Source organism: Condylura cristata, unplaced genomic scaffold (assembly GCF_000260355.1).
Source record: "Condylura cristata isolate star-nosed mole 26May11 unplaced genomic scaffold, ConCri1.0 scaffold00008, whole genome shotgun sequence".
Lineage (NCBI taxonomy): Eukaryota > Metazoa > Chordata > Mammalia > Eulipotyphla > Talpidae > Condylura > Condylura cristata.
In genome coordinates, this window is record NW_004567109.1 from 25,314,374 (window position 1) to 25,334,720 (window position 20,347).

Here is a 20,347-nt window from a genome sequence, read left to right on the forward strand (position 1 = left end):
GAAGAGGCCGCACGCCAGCGCCAGCAGCGCCGGCCCCACGACCAGCGGCGCGTTGTGCCCGGGCAGGAAGGAGGCGAAGGCGCCCACCAGCGTCACGTTCACGCCCGCCAGCAGCACGCACAGACCGCAGGCGCAGAGCAGCGCCGGAGAGGGCAGGCGGGCCAGTCGGCTGCAGCTACGAGAGCGGGAGCGGTCGGCGGGCGCCCGGGTGGGGCCCTGGCCCTGTTTCTTCTCCTGGGGGGCAGTCATCCAGCTCCCTCCTGCAGCGGGCCCGGGCCAGCCCATCGGTCAGGGCCCAGCTCGCAGTCCCCCTGTGGACACAGAGGGCAGGGTCAGCGTCTCTGTGTCCCACCCCGTTCAGTTCTGTGGCAACAGTCAGTGCCTGGCAGTGCAGAGCGCATCTTACCCAGGCCCCTGCCGCTGCCTGAGCACCAACCCACCCCCTATGGCAGATCTGCCTATTATTTCCCCACCCACCTGGACCCATTATAGCCAACCTTGCCTCCTCCAGGAAGCCTTGTTAGGCTAATTGAGCAAATAGCTGTAAAGTGCCCAGGTGCTCTGAAATGCTACTATCAGTAGTCCTAGTTAGGGGGCAGGGGCTGCCCTTGGGATTTAGACACCTGCTCCCCCGACATGGAAGAGGCATCTGGCCTAGTTCTTCCTTGTCCAGATGAAGAAAAAACCTGGAGTGGTCTAGCAGTTGGTCCCAGGACCCAGGACCAGGGCCTAAACCACTTGCCATGTGGCCTGGGCTTCCCCACCCTAGGCTCTGGCAGGCATAGCAGTGACATTAACTTTCCTGGACGTCAGATGAGTGACAACTGAGTGATGCTGTGAGTGAGGAGCTCCTGATGTTTCAGATAAGGGATAGATTCTACAAGGGTTGAGTTAGGCTGGAGCAGACCAGGGTCCTTGGGTCCTTCCTAGCCTGGACTTTCTACCAGATTCTAATCCTACCCCATCCCATTCCCCAGGATTCTCCTCTTGAACCTGGATTCAAAAATCTGACCACTGGATACTAGAATTCCTTTCTAGGATCCTCTAGTTGTGTCCGGTTCTGGGATCTCTCCCTGGATTCTAGAATTCTGGGAATGACTGCAGAGCCAGGATAATACAATCAGAAGCCAGGGATTTAAGACTTCTATTTGAGAATTCTGTAACATGACATCATAGGTATAAAGGCTCTCAAAGGATAAGATCACAGCCTTGTAGCTGTGTTTGAATTGTGATAACATGTCAGAAAAAGGCCCTGAATGGGGGTGAGAGGGAAGGAAGCAGGTGGTCCCGTGGGTGAGAGCATGACCTGGACAAATGAGCTTTCTGCTTCAGTGTTAACACTGTGATGGAGGAGGAGGAAGAGAAGTTACCTCATGGGGTATAGTGATAGTGAAATGCTTTAAGCTAAATAAAGTGTTTAGTGCCTGGAACGTAACGAGAACTCAGGAAATGCAAGCTGCATTGTGGTGCTTGATGGGGAAGGGGGCTGTAAGGTCTCAGATGTGGCAGGGGGCTCAGTGGGGTCTGCCCTTCGGGTGGAGGTGCCTCAGGGCCAGGCTCTCTTTTGGGGTGCTTCCGGAGTACCCCAAAGCCTGCACGCCGTGGGACTGGAGAGGATTTGAAGACTAGGTTAGTGAAAATGAGGCCGGCGTCAGGGAGCAGCAGCTTGGGTGCTCACTCCGGGCACAGGTTGGGATCACCGGGCCCTAGCAGTCCTGAGGACCTGGAGGGCCCTCCATTCCTGCCCAGGTCTGATGCCACCGTGTGAGAAGTGTGACTCCAGGCAGAAGCAGCTTGCGACACACCACCCTGCAGGAAGTCAGGAACGCCAGTCGTGGCAAAGCGAGCACGTGCTGAGGGCCAGGACCGCCGAGAGGCCCTGAGACAGCTGCAGACCACAGGGCATTCCAGAAGCCCCATATCTGCCCAGACCACCAGCTCTCTAGCCTGCAGGCACAAATAGCAAATTACTAGACTAAAGAGGTCCAGTAATTTATAGTGTGCAAGGCACGGTGACACCTGGACATCATCGATTCTTACAACTGCTTGGTACAGTCAGATTTTACGTGGGGAAGAGGGCTCCTGTGGCTAGAAGGAGCAAAGACTTCCCTAGACCCGAGTCAGAACACAGGCCTTGGTGCACCCATGGAGCATCTTGTTTCATTAGTAAGGCAAGGGTTAGACGGAAGTTAATGGGGAGGTCAGTTCCCAAACCTTTTTCCTGTTGCTTTCAGTAGGGGCTGTGAGATTCTTCCCAGAGCCCCCTGCTTACGCGTCTCCCTATGCCACCAATATCTTAAATTAACTGACAAAGGCAGGTTCTTCCCTCAGGTAGGGGAGGCTCAGCCTGGGACTGAGAAGTGGACGGAGTCCAGCCCCCCACAACGGAGTCTTGAAAGCCGACAAGGACAAGGATGTCTGGTTCACTGATCACCCCTTTACGGGTGTTTTCTCTGTTGTAAAATCCATCTATTCAGTTCTTAATTTTAGTTGCTACAACTTAATATTTTTTTTCAGTTATAGTTTTTCTAGAATGTCTACTTGGTTACGTCTGTAGATTCTAGTTTTCTATGGGATGACTCCCTCTTCTTACTGTCTTGAACAAATGAAGCCCTGTGAACTCCATATCTACACACGCCAACATCTTGGCCTCCCTGTTGTCTCTGTCGTTGCTTTTAATTTAGGTCATTTAGTCTTGTATCTGGGAGACCAGGTAATTTTTTGGTGACTGTCCAACATTGTGCATGAAAAACTAGAGACAGCATGAGGTGCTGGGTTATGCGTTCTTCCTCCAGGGAAGATTTACTTTTGCTTCTGACAGGCAGTTAACGAAAGGGCCTTCCTTATCTGGATGCCAGCCTGGAAGCTTTCTGTCTTCTCGAGTCTGCTCCAGAATTGCTATTCCTAGAAGACAGCCCTTTCTTTGTCCCTGACTAAAAGCTGGAGGTGTGTCACAGAGCCTTTCCCCTTTTGAACCCTAATTTTCAACTTGAGCTTCCCAACCCCACAGTCACTGCCCTCTACAAACAGACCTTAAAGACAATGTCTGAAGAGGAAAAAATAATGAAGCCATGTATTACTTCACTTCTCTGCAAGATCTCGGTCCCCTCAAGTCTTCACTGCCTTGGCAGCTTTTCTGTGCCTTTAAACAGATTTATGACACATTTTATGCACCTTTTTTAGGTCCTTGATGATGTGTTGTTCTGATACAAACCAGTCTATCTTAGCCAGAAAGAAGTCTAGATGAGACAATGAAATTAGCTCTTTCAGATCACTAACCAAGTATGTTAAGCCACGCGGAGCACCTTGTAATAACAACTAATGTAACTTTCACAGCATGGCATGATGACTAGTATTGCCCCATTTTATAGAGGAAGCTACTGAGCACAGAAAGATTAAACTTACCCAAGACCACTAGGTGGCAGTGGTGGAGTCAGGATTTGAAACCCAGAGTCCTGACCCAATAACCTGAGCTCTCAGCCTACCCCAGGGCCAGATTTGTTAATGCCTGTTGAATGACTAAAGCAAGGAGTAGTCAGCTTTCCTCAAGCCTGAAGACAACCTCCTGTAATGAGCACTTGCACAGCTGAAATGTCAACAGAAGATGGGGTGTGTTTTGTGTGTTTTCAAAGATGGCAAACTCTACTTAGCTCCTTCCTCCACTAGCACAAAAGCAAATACTTGCCCATAGGCAGAGCTTCCAAGTGCTAAGTGCCAACAGGGATCCTCATCTGCTTCTGGAAAGCAGAGCTGACCTGGAAGACAAAACCATTCCAAGTCTCCATCCCAAGCAGAGAAAGCACTAAGGGCAGATGGCTACTGGATTTATTCCGGAAGTTGCCTCTGCCCTGGTTCATTGGGCCCTGGGCTGCACAGGGATGAGGTGTGGAAATCTTTCCGCTGTTGCATGTCAATTTCCCTTTGATGGTCTGGGGTCCATCAGTTGGAGCTGTGGCAATGTCAGATACTGGTTTGTTTGGGGTGCTCTGGCCTGCTCTGTTGCAGGGTGTCATTGGGGCTATTCATGCTATCTTTTTCATTCTCTTGCCTTTCTGAACAGGTTAAGACTGCATTTCATGGCTAATTTGTGATTAGTTTGGAACCATGTGCCTAGTTCTGGCCAATGAGTTGTAACATGCATCATTCCAAGCTCGAGCATTTGATTTTGGAAGCAGGACTGTCCAAGTTGATGCTATTGTTACCCCAAGGTCACAGAAATGGTGATAGTATGTAGCAGAGCTGGGGTTGGGACCTAGGCTGCGTGTCTTCCAAATCTGTGTTCTTCCCCCATGCTCCATGGTGCCTCTCGTTGCAACATTAGGTCAGGGGACCTGGGGCCATCCTGGAATCCTCTACAAAGTCTCAGTGCTGCCTCAATCTGGTTTTCTATCTCCTAAGTCTATGTCTGGCCTGCTAAGCCCAGTGGAGGAAAAGAAAACCACCAGTAGCTTGTCTCGGCCTTCAGGCTGGGGACCTGATGGTAGTGATGGGGGGAGGGGTGGCTTGTCCTTCCTAGTCAGTGCTCCAGGGCCCTTCATTGCCCCTGCCCCCTAGAGGCACTCAAATCCCTCTTGTCTGAGAACAAAACCCTCCTTCAACACCATGCCCTCCTCCAGCTAACATATTTCCCTTCTTTAAAGCCCTGTGGACCTCCCTGCTTTACCTTCCTTGCAAGAGTCAACCCACTCCAGTCTGATTTCTGCCCCCACCATGTCAGACTCTCTCCCTAAGGCCACCAGCACCTCCTTGTTGGCAGGATTCCATGGGTGCTGTTCAGTCCTCGGCTAACTTCACCAACCCACAGCCTTGACTCTGAACCTTCCCTCCTGGAAACATTCTCCTCCTCTTGGAAACTTAAACTTCATCTTCTCCCACAAAGCCCAGTCTCCCAGCCAGAACCTGGAGCTCCTTGTTCCTCTTCCCTCAGGTTTTCTTCCACACATTTCCTATCCAACTACCTCCAAGCTCTGCAGAGTTTTCCCTCTGAGCCTCTAGAATCCATCCCTTCTTCCTTCTTAGTGATCTCGCTGGCTCCCACTTGGTCCCCTTCAGCTGGTTAAATCCCTCCTGGGCTCTCACTGCTGTGTCCCAGCCTGGCTTCTTCAGATCCTCTTTGATTTTGCTCAAGGGGAGCTGAATTCATGCTGCTCTGTGTGTCTGAACATGCATGCGCTTGACCTTTACCTGCCAAGTTCAGGGTGCAGCTGGGCTCATTTTCTTCGGGGAGCCTTCCTTAACTCCCAAATCAGCTCAATGGCGCCTGTGTCCAGGTCTGGTGCCCCAGTGATCGTCCTTCAGGACCAGGGCTCTGTCACCTTTTTGCTGCTGTCTCCACTGTGCAGAGCCTGCCTCCCCCTAGGCACCTGGGACCCCTGGTTAAACAAAAGGGAGGTGCTGGTCAGAGGGGCTCCCATATGTCTCCTACTTTCCTGGCTTCATCTGTCTCTGTCACAGTTGCTCTGTGCTGCTCTGATTCCCTCTTCATGTTGGGCCTTGGGAGGGTGCAGTGGGCAGGCAGGTGGGGACTGGAGGTGGAGTCTAGGGGAGGTTCTCCCTGAATTAAGGAGGATGGGGGGGTCAGGATAGAGCAGGGGGCCCTAGACACTTCTCCTGCCCTGGGGCTTTGGGATCTATGGAGTGTCTCCTCCAGTCCTTATGGCATTCAGGGGGATGCTCACCTCATCTCATCTCCTTGCTTTCTCTGTGATCTTCCCCCCCAACTCCAATGGCTCTGTCTTGCCTGAGCAGGTCTGGAGGACACTTCTCTGCGTTCCTGCCCAGGCTGACCTCTAAGCACTGGCCAGGGGGCCAGTGGGAGCGCAGGGCAGGGTGGGGGGGGCAGGATGGGGTGGGGTAGGATAGGGGAGTAGGGCACAGGGTTGGGTTAGGGGCGCCAGCAAAAGCTTGCCCCCCTCACTCACCAGCCTGGTGGCTTGGAGATCCCCAGTTGGGGTTCCGCTGGTGGAAGGGTGCGCTTCAGGCAGGCAGGTGGTAAGAGACAGCGACCGATCAACTGGGGCTCTGGCACCCAACAACCGCCCGCCCGGGCAACAACCGGGAAGAAACCAAAAGGCCGGCCGGGCCCCGAAAGGGGGGGCCCCTCTCGCTCAGCTCCGCGCGCGTTAGTCCCTGGCTCCCCTTTGACCCCAGGAGCAGCGTTGGCAGGGACTAGGCTCCCCCCTAGGCTCCGCTCCTCCTTCTCCCCTTCTCTGGGTACCGCGTATTCCAGGCTCCTGGCACTGAACTCGCCGCCTAGGTGGCCTCAGTCTGGACTTTCCGAGTTCAGGATGGGTGCTTTGCCGCGCTCTAGAGCGCGCGGGTCTGGGTGTTTTTACTGGCTCTCTCTTCTGCCTCAGAAGGATCCCCACCTTCCCAGGAGGGGCGGGGGAGGTGGACCTGGGGCGGGGGAGGTTTCCCCAGGGCTGGGGCTTGCTTTCAGCACCCCTGCCCCAACCAGCCTCCACCAATCCTGCCCCAGAAAGGGGTGTGGCCAAAAGCCCGGTCCGGAGACCACTGGAAATCCTGGGGGGATTCCTGGGACCTGCTGCGGGAGCGGATCGGAAAGGAGAAAAGGCTGGCACGGAGCCCACCCCTAGCTGGACTGTTAGAGGACCGGGTGGAGTGGGAGGTACTGACTTCCCCGAACCTTGGAGAAGAGTCTCCTTCGACCTCAGTCTTCATTGGTTCCTTATCCACTCACCCATTCACAAACTCCTGATATGAACCATTGCCTGGAAGCCTTCACCCTGAAGGCTTGAAGAAGGCTCACTCATCCTCTCTCGGCAGATGCAAAGAGGAGGCTCGGGGCTGCAGCTCTGTGCGCAGGAGGGAGGGGGAGGGGGAAGGAGAGAGGGGGAGGGGCAAACGGGGAAGAGTCTATGCTTGGTTACTCCTGCAGCTTGGCCCCCCAGGAATGTGACTTGTAGGGCGCCCAGCCTGACCAGAGCTCCCCACTTTAGGTCACAGGTGTGTTTCCAGCACTCAGGCCCCCTGGTGAGCAGAGCATAGCTGACGTCAGAACAGCACGGACAGAGCTGGTTTCATTTATTGAACAGACAACTGAAAGAGCAGATCTGGTGACCAGGCCCGGTTCATGCCCCTCCCAAGCTGAAATATTGACCGGTTCTGGTTCTGGAGCTGCTTATCTTAGCGGTCACTTCAACCCAACAGGGAATTACTAGGATGGGGAGGCCGATTTCCCTCAGGCTGGAGGAAACCAAAGTCCCCACAACTGGCCCACACTTTTGAAACGGAGCCCCACAGTGGAGGTCTGTCCACTGTGGTCCACTGTAGTTCCTGGGTCTGTGCAGAGGACACAGCGTTAGGGCCTGCGGTGGGGCTCCCCAGCTCTCCCTGTGGGCTCGGCGAGTCCCATATGGACAGTGAGTGGTCTCTCCCACTTTTTCTTTGGTTTGTTTTGGTCATCCACAGGCACCTTCCGCGAACCTGCCCTCCACCTCCACTCTTGACTGCAGAACATAGTCAAGGCTCACTAGCGTGGTGTAGCTGTGGTGGCGGGCAGCACAGGGAAGTCAAAGCGACTTCTGAGGAGAGGCGTGTCAGCACGGCTGCCTGGGTCAGGCCACGTGGAGCAGATGCACGAGGTGGGATGCTTCCTGCACACCAGATGCACCAGGCCAGGACCTCCCTGCCCCAGCCTGTAGGTATGTAGGGCCTTGAAGTGTCTGTCCAGGGCAAGTCTGTGGAAGTGCTCCCCTGATAAATTCAAGTCTTTAGCATTTATTGAACACTTACTATGTGCCCTGATGGTGCCCAGAACGGAAAAAAAGCAACCACACACCAAGCTTAAATAGGATTGTTTATTTGTTTTGTGACAAAGATAACTTCGACCTTCCTAGAGGATTAAGACACAGGGGGCAGCAGAAGAGGAAGAGAAGGGTCATGCGGGTAGGATGGAACTGGCCTGTCAAGGCAGAGAGTCTTGCTAGGCAGACAGGGAGGGCGCTTCTCGACACTTGAGACTGATTGTTCAGGAACCATGAGTGGGTTGGGAAGAAAAGGGAAAGCTGAGGTCTCCCCTGGAGCCAGATCACAAAAAGCCTGGAATGGTGGAGTCAAACAGCGGGTGTCTCAGCAGTGCTCTGCCCAGGAGTCAGCCTCTCCGGGAAGCCTCCAGGCCCACGCCTCACCTGGGCTCCTGTCATGGCAGTGACCATTTTGTCTGCCTGGGGACCAGGAATCCTTCAAGGCTGTGTCCCTGTCTGGTTCTCTGCCTGAGGAGTTGCTGTTATTTTTGATATTCTGAGAAGTTTTTGATGTGAAAAAGAATCTGCTCCCATTCCTCTGCACAGCTGGTAAGTTCTGGAGACCAAGATCCCGGTCTTGGGGACTAAGGGCCTCAACTAGAGCTCTTCGTATGGTTCCTGTGGGCCCACGCTTCACTTCTCTAGCAAGGCTGAAGCAAGGGACGGGACCCCTAAGCCCAGATTCTAGAGAAAGTAGTCAGTAGATAAAAAAAGGGAAGTGGAGTTGCAATCCAGAAAGAAAACCCAGGTCAAGAAACAAGGTGTTCCCCACGAGGGACCTTCAGTGACACCTTGCTTCAGGCCAGGGCTGAGCCACACGGAATCCATTTCCAGAGCCTTGGTCCCTGCGAATGTGGGGCTGGTGTCTCCAAGGCCTGGCTCACCTCTGGTCTGGACCCCAGGAGGTGCTGGGATGAGGGTGGTGGGCTGGGAGGACAGGGCAGGGCAGACCCTTATACCTCAGCCCTCCCCAGCGCCCCGGCCTCCTGGCTTCAGCTTCTCCAGGGTCCTGCTCACGGTGGACAGGCTGCTGCGGGCTCCTGTGGGGATGACCAGGAGGGGGCTGTCTGAGGTGATGAATCAGGGACTCAGAGCAAACCAGAGGGGTCCAAGAAGAATGGAATAAGGAGGGGGAGCCCCGGGGGTAGTTGCCAAGGCAAAGGTGGTCAAAATGGCCCCTCAAAAGGACAGGCGTGTAGTGTGGGGCTTGGAGACTGGACTCGGGGGCTGACTGCCTGCTTTCAGTTCTGGCCCCACCACTTCTAGCTGTCACTGAATCTCCCTGTGCCTCAGTTGCCCCAGGAATTGGGACAAATTATTGTACCTCCCTCATATGGTTGTGCAGAGAAGGAACAAATTAGTTAATATTTGCAAAGTGCTTAGAACAGTGTCTGGAATGCAACCTGTTGCTCAGTCTGAGCCATCTGACCACTGGCAGCAGACGCTGGGTCTGGCCACCTTTGAGAAACTCCTGCCCTAGACCCTTCCTGTGGAAGCCTGGGGGAGTAAGATGCTCAGTTTCAGGAGCCAGCTTTGTGAGCTGGATTCCACCATGGGAATGGAGTGTGAGAAGATGAACTGGGCCGTGGAACTAGGGAATGGGAAGGGCAGTGAATGGCCTGTCTGGTGTGCACACTGGACACCAGAGTGAAGCCCCAGGGACAAACAGCTCTGCTTGGCTTGGAGCTTGGCTTGGAAACGAGGGAGGACTACCAACTTTGCTGGCTCCCTGTGGTGGGAAGCCCCTGAGAGTCCCTTGAGCCCCCCCCCCCACCCCCCAGGCTTCTTCCTGGGCCCCATAAAGCTGCTGAGTCAGAGAGGGAAGATGGAAGATGTGTTCTGGAATTTCTGGAACTTACCCTCCTTATTGCCATTTGTGCTGGATCTTCCCTCCCCATGGTCTGGCCCCTGATGGGGATGGATCCTCAGGCTCCCTGCAGGATGAGACCCCCCCACCCCAAGCCCTTTGATTACCAAGTCATTCCCAAGTCCAGCTCTGGGAAGGAAAGTCCTCCCTCTGCCTAATCTAGTCTCCACCCTTGCTGCTATCTTTTCTCTTTAGGCCCCATGAAGAAGAAATGAGGCCTTGAAGGAAAAAATGGTAGATTTTAAAAAAATGAGGTGGGGGTTCTGGGGAGAACTGGGATATAATAAAGCTGCACTGGATGGCTAGAGATGGGGGTGTGTATGAAGGAAACTAAGATGAGGTGCAGACTTGTACAGAAGGGGAGACAGAGGGTCTTCATGGAGACTCAGAGATGAAGTGGGGTTATTTGAATATCTTGAAGGTTGTGGGGGAGAGGGAGCTCAGAGCAGGCACCTCTTAGGGGAGATGGGAGCTCAGAGCAGGCACCTTTGTGGTGACAGGCAGCAGGTAGTAGCGGCTGCTCTGTTGTCATGGCAACGCCTGCAGGCCCGTGTGTGAATGTGTGTGTGTGCATGTGAGTGTGTGTGTGTGCACACAGAACCAGGAGCAGTTGTGCACATGCGCCCAGCTCCACTGCCCCTGGGGTCTCCCACAGGCCCTGGCAGGGCGGGAGAGGACTCACCTATTGCAGGCAGGATGTGGTCCAGGTTGAACCGAGCCTTCAGGAAGGGGTAGGCCAACATAAGGAGCCCTGAAGAGAGACAGGGGTTCTATGGTGGGGAGGGCCCTGGCTAGGACCAGCTGAATGAAACTGTGGGTGTGCTGCAAGGAGGAGGCAGTTTATGAGGGCTCATGGGGGCAGCAGGGGTGGACAGGGCTGCAGTGTGGGTGCAAATGTGAACCTGAGAGCAGGTGTGCAGAAGTAGCTCCCCAAAGCCCAGTGCCAGGAGCCCAGGTGGCAATCAGTGTCTATCTGGGAAAGCGGCTAGAGGCTGCCAAGGCCCAGACTTGGGCTCCCCACGCCCAGGGACCAGCAAGTCAGCTTCCTCCTCAGCTGGCTGCGGTGGGTCCAGTCGACAGCACCACCACCACCTCTCCCTTGCTCCACCCTCCCCGGCATCCCCCGGGGCTCCTGGCAGGCATGCCCCTTCCACAGGCTTGGAGAGAGGGAGTCAGGGCAGACCCTGCCCTGCCCACTCCCGCTTCAGCCCAGACCAAGCCTCTGTGGCCTTGGCCGGAGTTCCCAAGGCAGATGCCCAGAGCCCCAGGCTGCTGCTTTGGGGTCTGCTTTTGACTGGGGTGAGGGATGGTCCTTGGCTTCACAGGGGGTTAACAGTGGGACTGGCTCAGAAGCTGCTGAGATACACCAGGAATGAAAGGAAACCTGTCTGAGCTGGCAGTGCCTTGGCGGAAGGAGCACGCAGCTGGGGACCTCTTTCTTAACCCCACCCACTCACCCCCCCGGGAGCTTATGCCTCCCACCATGAACCCGAGAACCGGGGTCTTGGGACTGGAGAGTGTTGGGGGGGACATTCAGAGAGGAGCAGGATAACAGCCACCTCCTCCACTCCTCCATTTCCCACCCCCAGAAGCCATGAGGGGACCACGCCCGGGCCCCCACCCCTCCCCGTGCCCTCCCACTCACCTCCCAGCCCATTCCTGTGGACCCAGCCTGTCCCTCCATGTCTTGTTCACCTGACGGTGCCCTGCTCCCTCTCCAAGCCCAGCACCTGCTCACCCAGACCAGCGGCACCAATAAAGATACCACCCACGGCAGCGGTGGCTTTGGACACGGAGACGCCGATGATGATGCTGCCGGCCACCAGGCTGAGGCCCACACAGGCCAGCTGCAGGCAGCGGAAGTCTCTGCTGCTGATGGGGATGTCCATGCAGCCTGCGGGCCACCGCCTCCAGCCGCCAGCCCTGGAAAGGCGGGAGGGCTCAGTCTTGCTGGATGACCCCTTGCTGAAGTTCTACCTTCAGACTGGGAGCTTCTAAGTGGATTCTTGCACTGGTACCCCTGGATTTGTCTGGAACCCCACCCCACAGCCCTCTAGTCAGCCCCCAGAAGCCCTGAACCAAGATCTCACTATTCCTCCAGGCCCTGCTCAGTATTTCTCCTCCCCTGCAGCGGGAGCCCTCACCTGGGGCTCCTTCCTGCCTACACCCTGCCTAGGCTGCCAGGTTCTCAAGAGCTGGGCCTGCCCCGCAGGGTCCTCCCCACCAGCCTCCTCTCAGGACAGCTTGGCCTAAGCTCCCTGCCCCACCTCCCTGGAACTGCTCAGCTGCCACTGAGCCTCGCCTATTAAAGTTTAAAGCATTGGGGCATGGTCCAGGGAACATGGTTCCTTGGTGATGCAGGCAGCCGGGAGGTGCTGGGTTATTCATGAGGCTGCAATGTGAGCCCCTGCTGGGTCCCAGGGGCCCAGATTCCACTGTTGGCTCCGAGGGCTGGTGGGGTGGAGGGGAGCCAGTGGCTTTGTGGAAGGAGACTCCAGGACTCCAGGCCCCGAGCTCAGGGTCTACAGTCCCCTCCCCAGGCGTACCTGGGCCTCCACTGGGGGACTTGGGGACAGAGGCGGGAGGAGGCCTGGACGAGGCCTGGGAAACAGGAACAGCGCGTGGGGCAGGAGGTGGGAGAGGTATCCCTCCAAGTCCAGTCTCCATCCCGCCCTGCCTGCCCCTCCCCACTCCCCCATCCCATCAACCTGTGGACTCTTGGGCAGGGCTGAAGGGTCCTACTGGAAGATGATGCCAAGGGAAGCCCTTCTCCGGTTGATCTGATGCTCACCTAGACCCCTTCTGGTGCCACTGCTGAGAAGTTGAGGACTTCCAGCTGTCCGGCTTCGTCAGTGGGGTGCAAGGGGGGCTGGTGGGGATGAACAGCGGTTGTAGGGGCATGTTGAGGAGGAAGGCTGGTTCAGATTAGAGGTTCAGGAGGAGGGATCAGCAGGGGCTGGGTGTTGGCAGCAGCGGCAGGCAGCTAGATCAGGTTGGTACATCGGGACCAGGACTGAGCTCCTTTGCCTGATGTACTCTCAGGGTCCACCCACTCACGCTGGGCAGCGGTGACCCAGCCCTGCTCAGCCCTGTCCCACCCCCAGTTCATCCTTGACCCCAGAATATGGCCCTAGCTCTAGCCCTTTGCTAGACAGGTGGGTCCAATTCCCAGGATTCCATCGCCAGCCGCACGCCTCCCGTCAGCACCCCTATCTTTCTCCACTGTATCGCAGGTGCCACAGCTGGACCTAGGCCTTCTGCTCCCCTCCCTCCACAGCCACCTCCTCTGGCCACCTCCACCTCCGCGGCCCCCTGCTGTACCTGCCTGGCCCCTGCTGTCTGGAGAACACCTCATCTCCAGCACGATTCTGCTCAGCCAGCTGCAACTCTGCCAAGATTCCTGGTGGCCCCTGAGTGGGTGAGCTGGCTACCGTGGCTGCCATGTCCCCATGCTGAGTGTCCACCGTCTGCCCTTGTTCCTGTCTTCCTGTCGCGGGTCATGGGCAGGTTCAGGAGTGACAGGACGCCAGGGCTAGAGGGGAGCTGGGCTAGGCTGCGGGACAGGGACAGAACACAGAGGCTTGGGCCAGCAAGAGAGGGCTGTGGGCTCCAGGGGGCTCTGGCCTTAGTAAGGGCCTTTCCTCGGGGATGGTGGGGGGGGCTAAGGCAAGCACGGCCCTTCAGCTCTGCCAGAGTGGGTGGGGGAAGCTGTGTAGAGAGAAGGCGTGTTGCCGTGGGCTGCGTTCCTGGTCCCAGTAAGAAGACTCAAGCTGGACACCCACCGGCACACGGCTGCCACCAACAGCCCTGTGCCTCCCACCCGGAGGAGGTCCGATTAGCCCTTCAATTAGGCATCAAATGACAGCCCGGGTCTCTGTCACACGTAATTGATCCCCCACTGACTAGTTTTAGAAGGAACCCTTGATATAATTGTCTCTGAAAATGTGTTCCTAACATCCGGAGGTCTGGCCATCGGGACACCCTCCCCGCTGCCTCCTGTCCCCGCTGGGTGCTGGTGCTGAAGGCGGGGCTGGCGATGGTGTCTCTCTCCTGTGACTTCCACATCGGCATCATCACAGGCTCTGGACCTCGCCTCCCACCTGCACCGTGGGGCCCGCACCGGCCCTGCCTACGCTCTCCTTGGCTCATCTGGTGACTGGGAATGGCAGAGACTGGAGTTGGGGAGGCTCGTGCAACTTGAGTGCCAGATTCCAGAACACTCCGATCTCCAAACTCTGGAGACCAAATTCTAAATTAGTTTTCTTTGACAGTGCAAATCCCTCAGGGCAGAGTCAGAGGAGAAAATATGGAGGAGAGACACATTAAATCATTATCAGCTACAGTTACAGACACACAGAACCAGCTCAGCCTGTCGTGAAGTGGGTGGGGAAACCGAGGCACAGGGAGGCCTTAGAGTCCCAGACAGAGCCTCCAGGTGAGCTGGAAAGTCCTCTAGCTCATCTCTGGTCCTGAATTTCTAAATTGTCTTATTTGAGGTGGGAGGAATTGGCAGCCACCTCCCCCCCCCCATCAAGAGGAGACATTGTGTTCAAAGAATCATTCCAGACTTCATCTTTTTGTTCACGACAGGAGAGTGTCATTAAAAACTACTCAGAACTTTTGTGATGCCTGCTCCTCCTTTGATTACAAATATAGAGAGGGAGGCTTGCCAATTCTTTCCTCAATGTAGGCTGTATCATTTCTGAAAAATAAAATACATGCTTGTCCTTGGGTGCTGCATTTATCCTAATAGGCGAGTGAATGAAAGGAACCCATCTGTGTGGGTGATGGCCGCTGGGAGCCCAAGGCACCAGAGCCTGACCCATACCCCCACCCAAACCTCAGAGCCCTCCTCCCTGAAGCCGGGCTCCCCACTCCTGAGCCAGGGTGTGGCTAGGCCCTGGTCACTGCCCAGCTGTCACTAAGTCTGTCTCTGGGGGAGGCCAGAGCTGGAAGGTACCTGCTAGGTGCTTTCCCTCCCAGAAGCACCAAGACCAAGGTGGGGGGTGGGGGTAGAGTGGGTGAAAAAGACTCAGCTTGGTTTAGTTCTGTTTATTTGCCTTGAGGGTTGAGGACCCTAGAAGAGCATGATTAATTCACTGATCCCCTGGGGCCAGGGCAGCTTTCCTGACTGTTCTGAAGCTGAAGTCCGGAAGCAGCTTCCAAGGCAACTGCTACCATGGCAACAAGGGTATCAGCTATGGGGGGGGGGTTTGCTCCTCACTCCCCTCCTGACTGAAACTGCCAGAGCAGTGAGCACAGGACCAAGGCACCCCTAGTTTTGCAGCTGGGCCTAGTGGGGGACAGTTGGCCAGCAGGTGGACCAGAGAGTCTTGTCCCCTGTGCCTGAGACCCTAAGGTGGCTCAGATAGGAGTCCTCAGAGTCCACAGGAACCAAAAGGGGCTGGGGCCAAGGTCCACTGACTGGACTTGAGGCAAGAGGCCAAAGGTCTGGGACATTCAGCCATGTGGACGAGCTCTCCCCTAAGGCGCAGCCCCAGCGTGAGCCTGGATGGGAACTGGGAACTGGTTGTCATGGTTCTAGGTCCCAGAGTCTCTCACAGTGTGTCTGCCGTTCCTGTCTCTGCCCAGCGGCCAGACACGCAGCCTCAGAAAGCCCAAGGTCACCTAGTGGACAGTGGCGGGACTAGGGCCCAACCAGGCTCATCTAGCACCATCGCTGGAGGACAGACTCTGGCCAGGAGGAGCTGAGCAGCCTTGAGCAGCGGGAGCCCACGAAGGGTGGAGGCCAGCCAGTCAGCAAAGTCCCTACCCATTTCCGCCCACACAAACCCTTTGTAGACAGAGGGCTCTGGGAGCCACAGAAGGGGAGCGCTCATCTCCATGACAGCAAGGAGCTGAGTAATTCTGCCCCAGGAGACAACAAAAAGCAACACAGCTAAGTTTACTGAGCACTCACTGTGTGTGCCTAGAACAGCTGGAGACACTTATTAACATTTTTACAACAGCACCAGAAGCATGGTGAGTCACTCAGACATCAAGTCTTAAAGTCCGCAGTGACAGAGCTGGGGTTTGAACGCAGGCCACTGGGCTCCATGATTCTCTGGGAAGAACTCTCTACCATCTTTAGGTATAGCACCCCCCAACCCCCCCTCCGCCCACACACTGTTTCTCCTCTCTCTGCTTGGTTCATATGTTAAAGGGATTAATAGTGCCTTCTTCATAGGACTGCTGTGAGAATTAATGCCAGTGAACTTTCCAGAGTGTACCTGTCACCTAGTAAGAATTAGTAAAGCCAAAGGAGGCACCAACGTGTTTCAAGCGGGGGGGCCTTGGGGCTTGTGAGCGGACTAGATGGGGGAGGGTGCAGCCTGAACAAAAGCAGAGGCAGAGAGTGGGGGCTTGTCCTGGCAGCTCTGGGAAGGCACATTCCTGCTGCCCCAGCTGGAGTCTACAGGGGAAAGAAACTCATAGCCTGGTTCTGGGTCCCAGGGGACCAGGAGATTTTGCATGAAAGACTCAGATTCCACAGGCACATTTTTCCAGCCCACCCCGCTCCAGACAGATAAAGGGAGGTGGGTAGTGAGGGTTACGGCAAAGGGAGGCTGGCTAACAAAGTATGCCATCGCCAGCAGGGAGGTGCTCCCGGTGGAGGAGAGTGGTGGCCCGCAGAGCCAGTGCTCCTGGTCCAGTCTGCCTGAGCTCTCCAGGGATAAAAGCTGCAGGGTGTGCCCAGTCTATGCCCTGTCGGACCTCTCTCCCCACCTCCTTGAGAGCTACTTGTAAAAGGCCCCCCCTCCCTCCCCCTCCCGGAGGCCACACCAGAGCACAGGGTATGTATGGATTCAAGGTGCTCTTCCTTGCAGGACCAGCAGGGTCTGGGCACACAGCAGCACCTCAGGGTGGGGACCGGGCAGGGTGTGTGTGTGTGTGGGGGGCATCTGTTGAAGCACTTTTTAAAGCTGGTCTGTGTGATGGTGCTGCACTGCCTTTTCTGTGGGAGGCTGATTCTCAGTCATCTCTGGGCCCTGACCCAGAATTGGAGATGGATAAATGTTTGATGAATTTCATTTCCTCCTCTAAAGAAGAAAAGCAGCGACAACAGAGCCATCCCCTTCACCTTGTTTTATGGATCCAGGGAGCTGCTACATTTAGCGTCCTCACAGGGCACCTTCTCCTTCCCCGGCTGCCTCAGCCCCTCTGGAAGGTCTGTCTCCTCCTCAGCTCTGCTGGTAAAGAAAGAAAGGACTGCCAGGGAGGGCAGAGTTAGAATCTAAAACAGTTTTATTAAAACAAGTGCACACTAGCATCACGGTGTTACACAAACTTGTGTGTGACTCATGCGGATTGGTTTTCTCCAGGCCACTCGGCAGGCCGCTGACCTGCACGGACGTGCTCTCCCTCTCCCTCCTGTTCGCTGGCAGCAGGAGCCACTGGCCTGGACCAGGCAGCCCGGCTGCCTCAGGTGTGGCCCTGCCTCAGGCAAGAGGCCTTGGGCGCCCTGGCAGGTCCCATCCTGCACACCAGTCCCAGGATACAGCAGAGGTGGCCTCTCAGCTGCTCATCATCTTAATAACTTAAAAACAGGGTAAGAGGGTTAAAACCCCAAAGCATGAACATTCAGGAAAGAAGAGTGAGCTGTTACATGCTCAGGAAAGTCTGTGGGCTTGCAGTGGGGGTTTAAAGTCTCATCTTGACTGGAAAAGCATAGTTTTAAAAACAAACAAACAGAAAAACACGAAGTAATACTGACTTTAGCAGCAATCCCAAACAAGGAAGAGGATGATAAATGAGGGATTCATTCTGGTCACGGCAAAGAAAGATTATGTGCTTCTCTGTGCCACAGACTGGAAGACTGATCTGGCTTCCGGAATGCAGATGCTCCCTGCCCTCACCTGAATTGAGGGTAGCTTTGCTCAGCAGAGGGGGAGGACATCCAGAGGACAGAGGAAGGTGGAGGAGAGACTGGGGAATCGGGGTGACAGCACAGAGAGGGAGGACGGGCTTCTCAAGCCCGGTTCCCTGAAGGCTGCAGGCACAGCCCACTGCCTCCAACACAGGCTCCATCTTGGATCTGCGGGGGAGGGGGTGGGTGAAGGGGGGGTGTGAGCTGGTGGGCAGGAGCCAGCGCAGACCAGACGACCCTGCTGCAGGCTATTATGCAAAGTGACAAGTGATTGCTTTCCTTTTCAAAGACAATCCCTTTGGAAAAGCCTTTTCCTGGAGGACTCTGGGCCTTTGTGGACAAAAAGGCCTAACTGCTGGTAAGGACCAGGTCCTTCTGGCTGCTCTGCAGACTTGGGCTACACAGTGTTCCAGAAGGGCAATGCCTGGACAGGCCTAGGGTCTGGAGGGTGTGAAGGAGTGTGCCAGAGGGCTGGGGCTGCTGGGCACAGTGACTGCCGTGTCTTCACTGCGACCTGCCTGGGCCAGGGCTCTCCGGCGGGCCAGGCGTGACTTCGAAGGAGGGGAAAGTTTCACAGAGCAGAGGCCTGCAGTCAGTGGCTCTGACTCCTCAGCCAGTTCATTCTCCTCGTGCTGAGATAGCTGGCGGTTAAGGGCGATGGCCTCGGCCGCAAAGAGAGTCAGGTCCATTGTGCTGCTGTTTCTGCAGGGGCAGGGCAAAAGCACAGGAGAGAGGGGACATGATCAGTGGGGTCAGCCCGGTCAGATCCTGACAGCACAGCAGCTGCTGCTTTTCACAGTCCCTCCAGGTTTGTCTGCAAAGTAGTTTTTCCATAGGGTTGACACTCACAGGGGCTGAAGGGGCTTTGAACCTCAAGGGCAGCTCCCCCGGCCTGGGATGACAGGCCAAACGCCCCCTTTTATTCCAGGCACCCTCCTCTGAGCTCCAGTGGCCTGCACGCAGGTCTGCCAGAGGAAGGGCCCTGGCATGAGAAACCCCCAGGCACAACCCGCCCTCACAGGAGGGTGCGGAGCAGGGGCTGGGTCTTCTGTGTGTCCTGAGAATCCAGCTCAGGGCCAGCGCGAAATAGGCATTTTGGACTCACTGAATACATGTTCTAAGGGGGACTGAAGTTTGGGGTCATAGGACATCCAGATGTGCAGCTCTAGAGAATTAGGTGGGAAATGAGCTGGGCAGAGGAACTCTGGCTCACATGAAATAGAGAAGATAAAGGTGGCAGGCTTCCCTGTGGAGAAACCGGCTGTGTGGTTGGTTCCCACAATGCTTTACCCTCGGCCCTTTGGGATTAGGGCAGCAAACGCTGGAAACACAGTCTAGTGTTAAAAGTCACCAGAGTCAAGCACATCTGGGTTCAAAGTTTAGCTCCTGAGACTCAGACTGGTGAGTGGCCTTGAGTGAGTTAGCTGGACCACTCTACATTCTGCTTTTCTCATCTCTAAGAGGGATACATGTGTCATGAGCACTCCAGGGGTAATGCATGTGAAGCCCTTGGCCCCACCTCTGGCACGTGGTCTTTGCCATACAGTGACCATTATTATTGTCTAGCAGAGTAGCCAGCGACTGCTCCCCACGGCTTATGTGGCCCTGATTCCTGTGGTTCACCAAGCCAGTGCAGAAGATAGCTCCAGTGTCAGTGCCCGCAGAGAGGCCTCTCTTTGGGCTGAAACTGCTGATTTATATAGTTAGGATTCAGGCGGCTATACCAAACAGCCCAAAGAGAGGCCTGAAGCGTACTGGAAGCAGGGGGGCCAGGCAAATAGAAGTGAAGCCAGGGAGAAAGAACCCTGCAACCCAGGGAGAAGACAAAGATAAGTGGGGAGGAGGGCAGGAAGCCCCTTGTGGAGGAGGGTCTCTGAACACAGGGATGTGCTCTCTGCCCCCCAGTGTGGCTGACAGCAGAAGGGTGAGTCAGAGCCAAAGAAAGCGAGTGCTGAGTATCGCAGCATTTACCTCTGGAGGACTTGCGGCGTGGGGAGTCCCCTTTCTGGAGCTTGCTAGAATGGGAAGGACAGATTGTGTGGGTCAGCAAGGATTCCTCTTCAAGAGCTGCCCCCTCCCAAGTTCGCACAGAGTGGGTAGAGGCCCTGGCCCAGCCCTGGCTCTTGCCACGTCTGCTCCCTGGTCAGGCCTTCCAAGGAGAGAGGGCGCAGGCACAGCCCCCAACCCAGCGGCCTCTGCCCGCAGAATCTCTCTTTGCCAGGCCCAGTCCTGATCTAAGAGCCAGCGCGAGGGTCACTTCCCCTGTGAAGTTCTATCCCTTCTTCCCTGCCAGCTCCCTAGACCCTGGCCCTTTGGGGTCACTTACTCCCTTGTCTCCTGGCCCTTTGGGGTCACTTACTCCCTTGTCTCCTTGGCCCTGTAGAGCATGAACACTGGGCAGGGTCTTAGTCTTCCTGTGTCTGGCATGTGGGTGGTGGGTGGTGCTCAGTAAAGACTCAGGGGCGGCTGGGAACGAGCCCTTTAGAGACTCTTGGATTGGGTTTCCACTGGGCCATAACACGCGGCAGGGCATGCTTGCTTTCTTCCACTGGCAGCCCCCCCGAGATAGCCAGGGCGGGGAGACACAATAATCACAGCAGGCCTGGCACAGCCCTGGAAAGGCTGAAGTCGGGGAAAGTGAGTAACCAAGGAGGGATGGTCACAATGTTTCCTAGTGGCGAGCTGGTGCTTTAGTTTGGGATAAATATATTTTGTCCTTCAGGAGCGATGTACCCAGAACCACAGGGTGAGAAGAGATGACAAGTCCCACCCAGCAAGCAGGGCATAAGGCTTTTGGATGTTGTCAGATGATGCTATTTTTCGATGAGGAGGTGGCCCCAAGGCCCC

At 55.8% G+C, this 20,347-nt stretch overlaps 2 protein-coding genes across 7 annotated transcripts in view; both read right to left on the reverse strand.

Annotated features, from left to right (window-relative positions):
• Positions 1-7,836: 7,836 nt before the first annotated feature.
• On the reverse strand, positions 7,837-11,854 carry KNCN (kinocilin). Of its 2 annotated transcripts, XM_012722530.1 has the most exons (5): positions 11,372-11,854; positions 10,316-10,384; positions 9,626-9,700; positions 8,726-8,806; positions 7,837-8,450 (listed from the first exon to the last, which is right to left on the reverse strand). In XM_012722530.1, the coding sequence occupies exons 1-4, from the start codon at positions 11,520-11,522 to the stop codon at positions 8,727-8,729; spliced, it is 375 nt and encodes a 124-aa protein (XP_012577984.1). In that variant the 5' UTR covers positions 11,523-11,854; the 3' UTR covers positions 7,837-8,450; position 8,726. The 2 variants fall into 2 exon arrangements, with proteins under 2 accessions (XP_012577984.1, XP_012577983.1); XM_012722529.1 differs by having other exon boundaries at positions 7,837-8,806.
• A 5,027-nt stretch (positions 11,855-16,881) lies between these two features.
• MKNK1 (MAP kinase interacting serine/threonine kinase 1) overlaps positions 16,882-20,347 on the reverse strand; it is a 39,927-nt gene continuing 36,461 nt past the window's right edge. For all 5 annotated transcript variants that reach the window (XM_012722528.1, XM_012722527.1, XM_012722524.1 and 2 more), the window contains 2 exons: positions 19,472-19,515; positions 16,882-18,202 (listed from right to left, as the gene is read on the reverse strand). In XM_012722528.1, the coding sequence (XP_012577982.1) occupies positions 17,935-18,202; positions 19,472-19,515 (312 nt within the window). In that variant the 3' untranslated portion in view covers positions 16,882-17,934. The remainder of the gene's footprint in view (positions 18,203-19,471; positions 19,516-20,347) is intronic.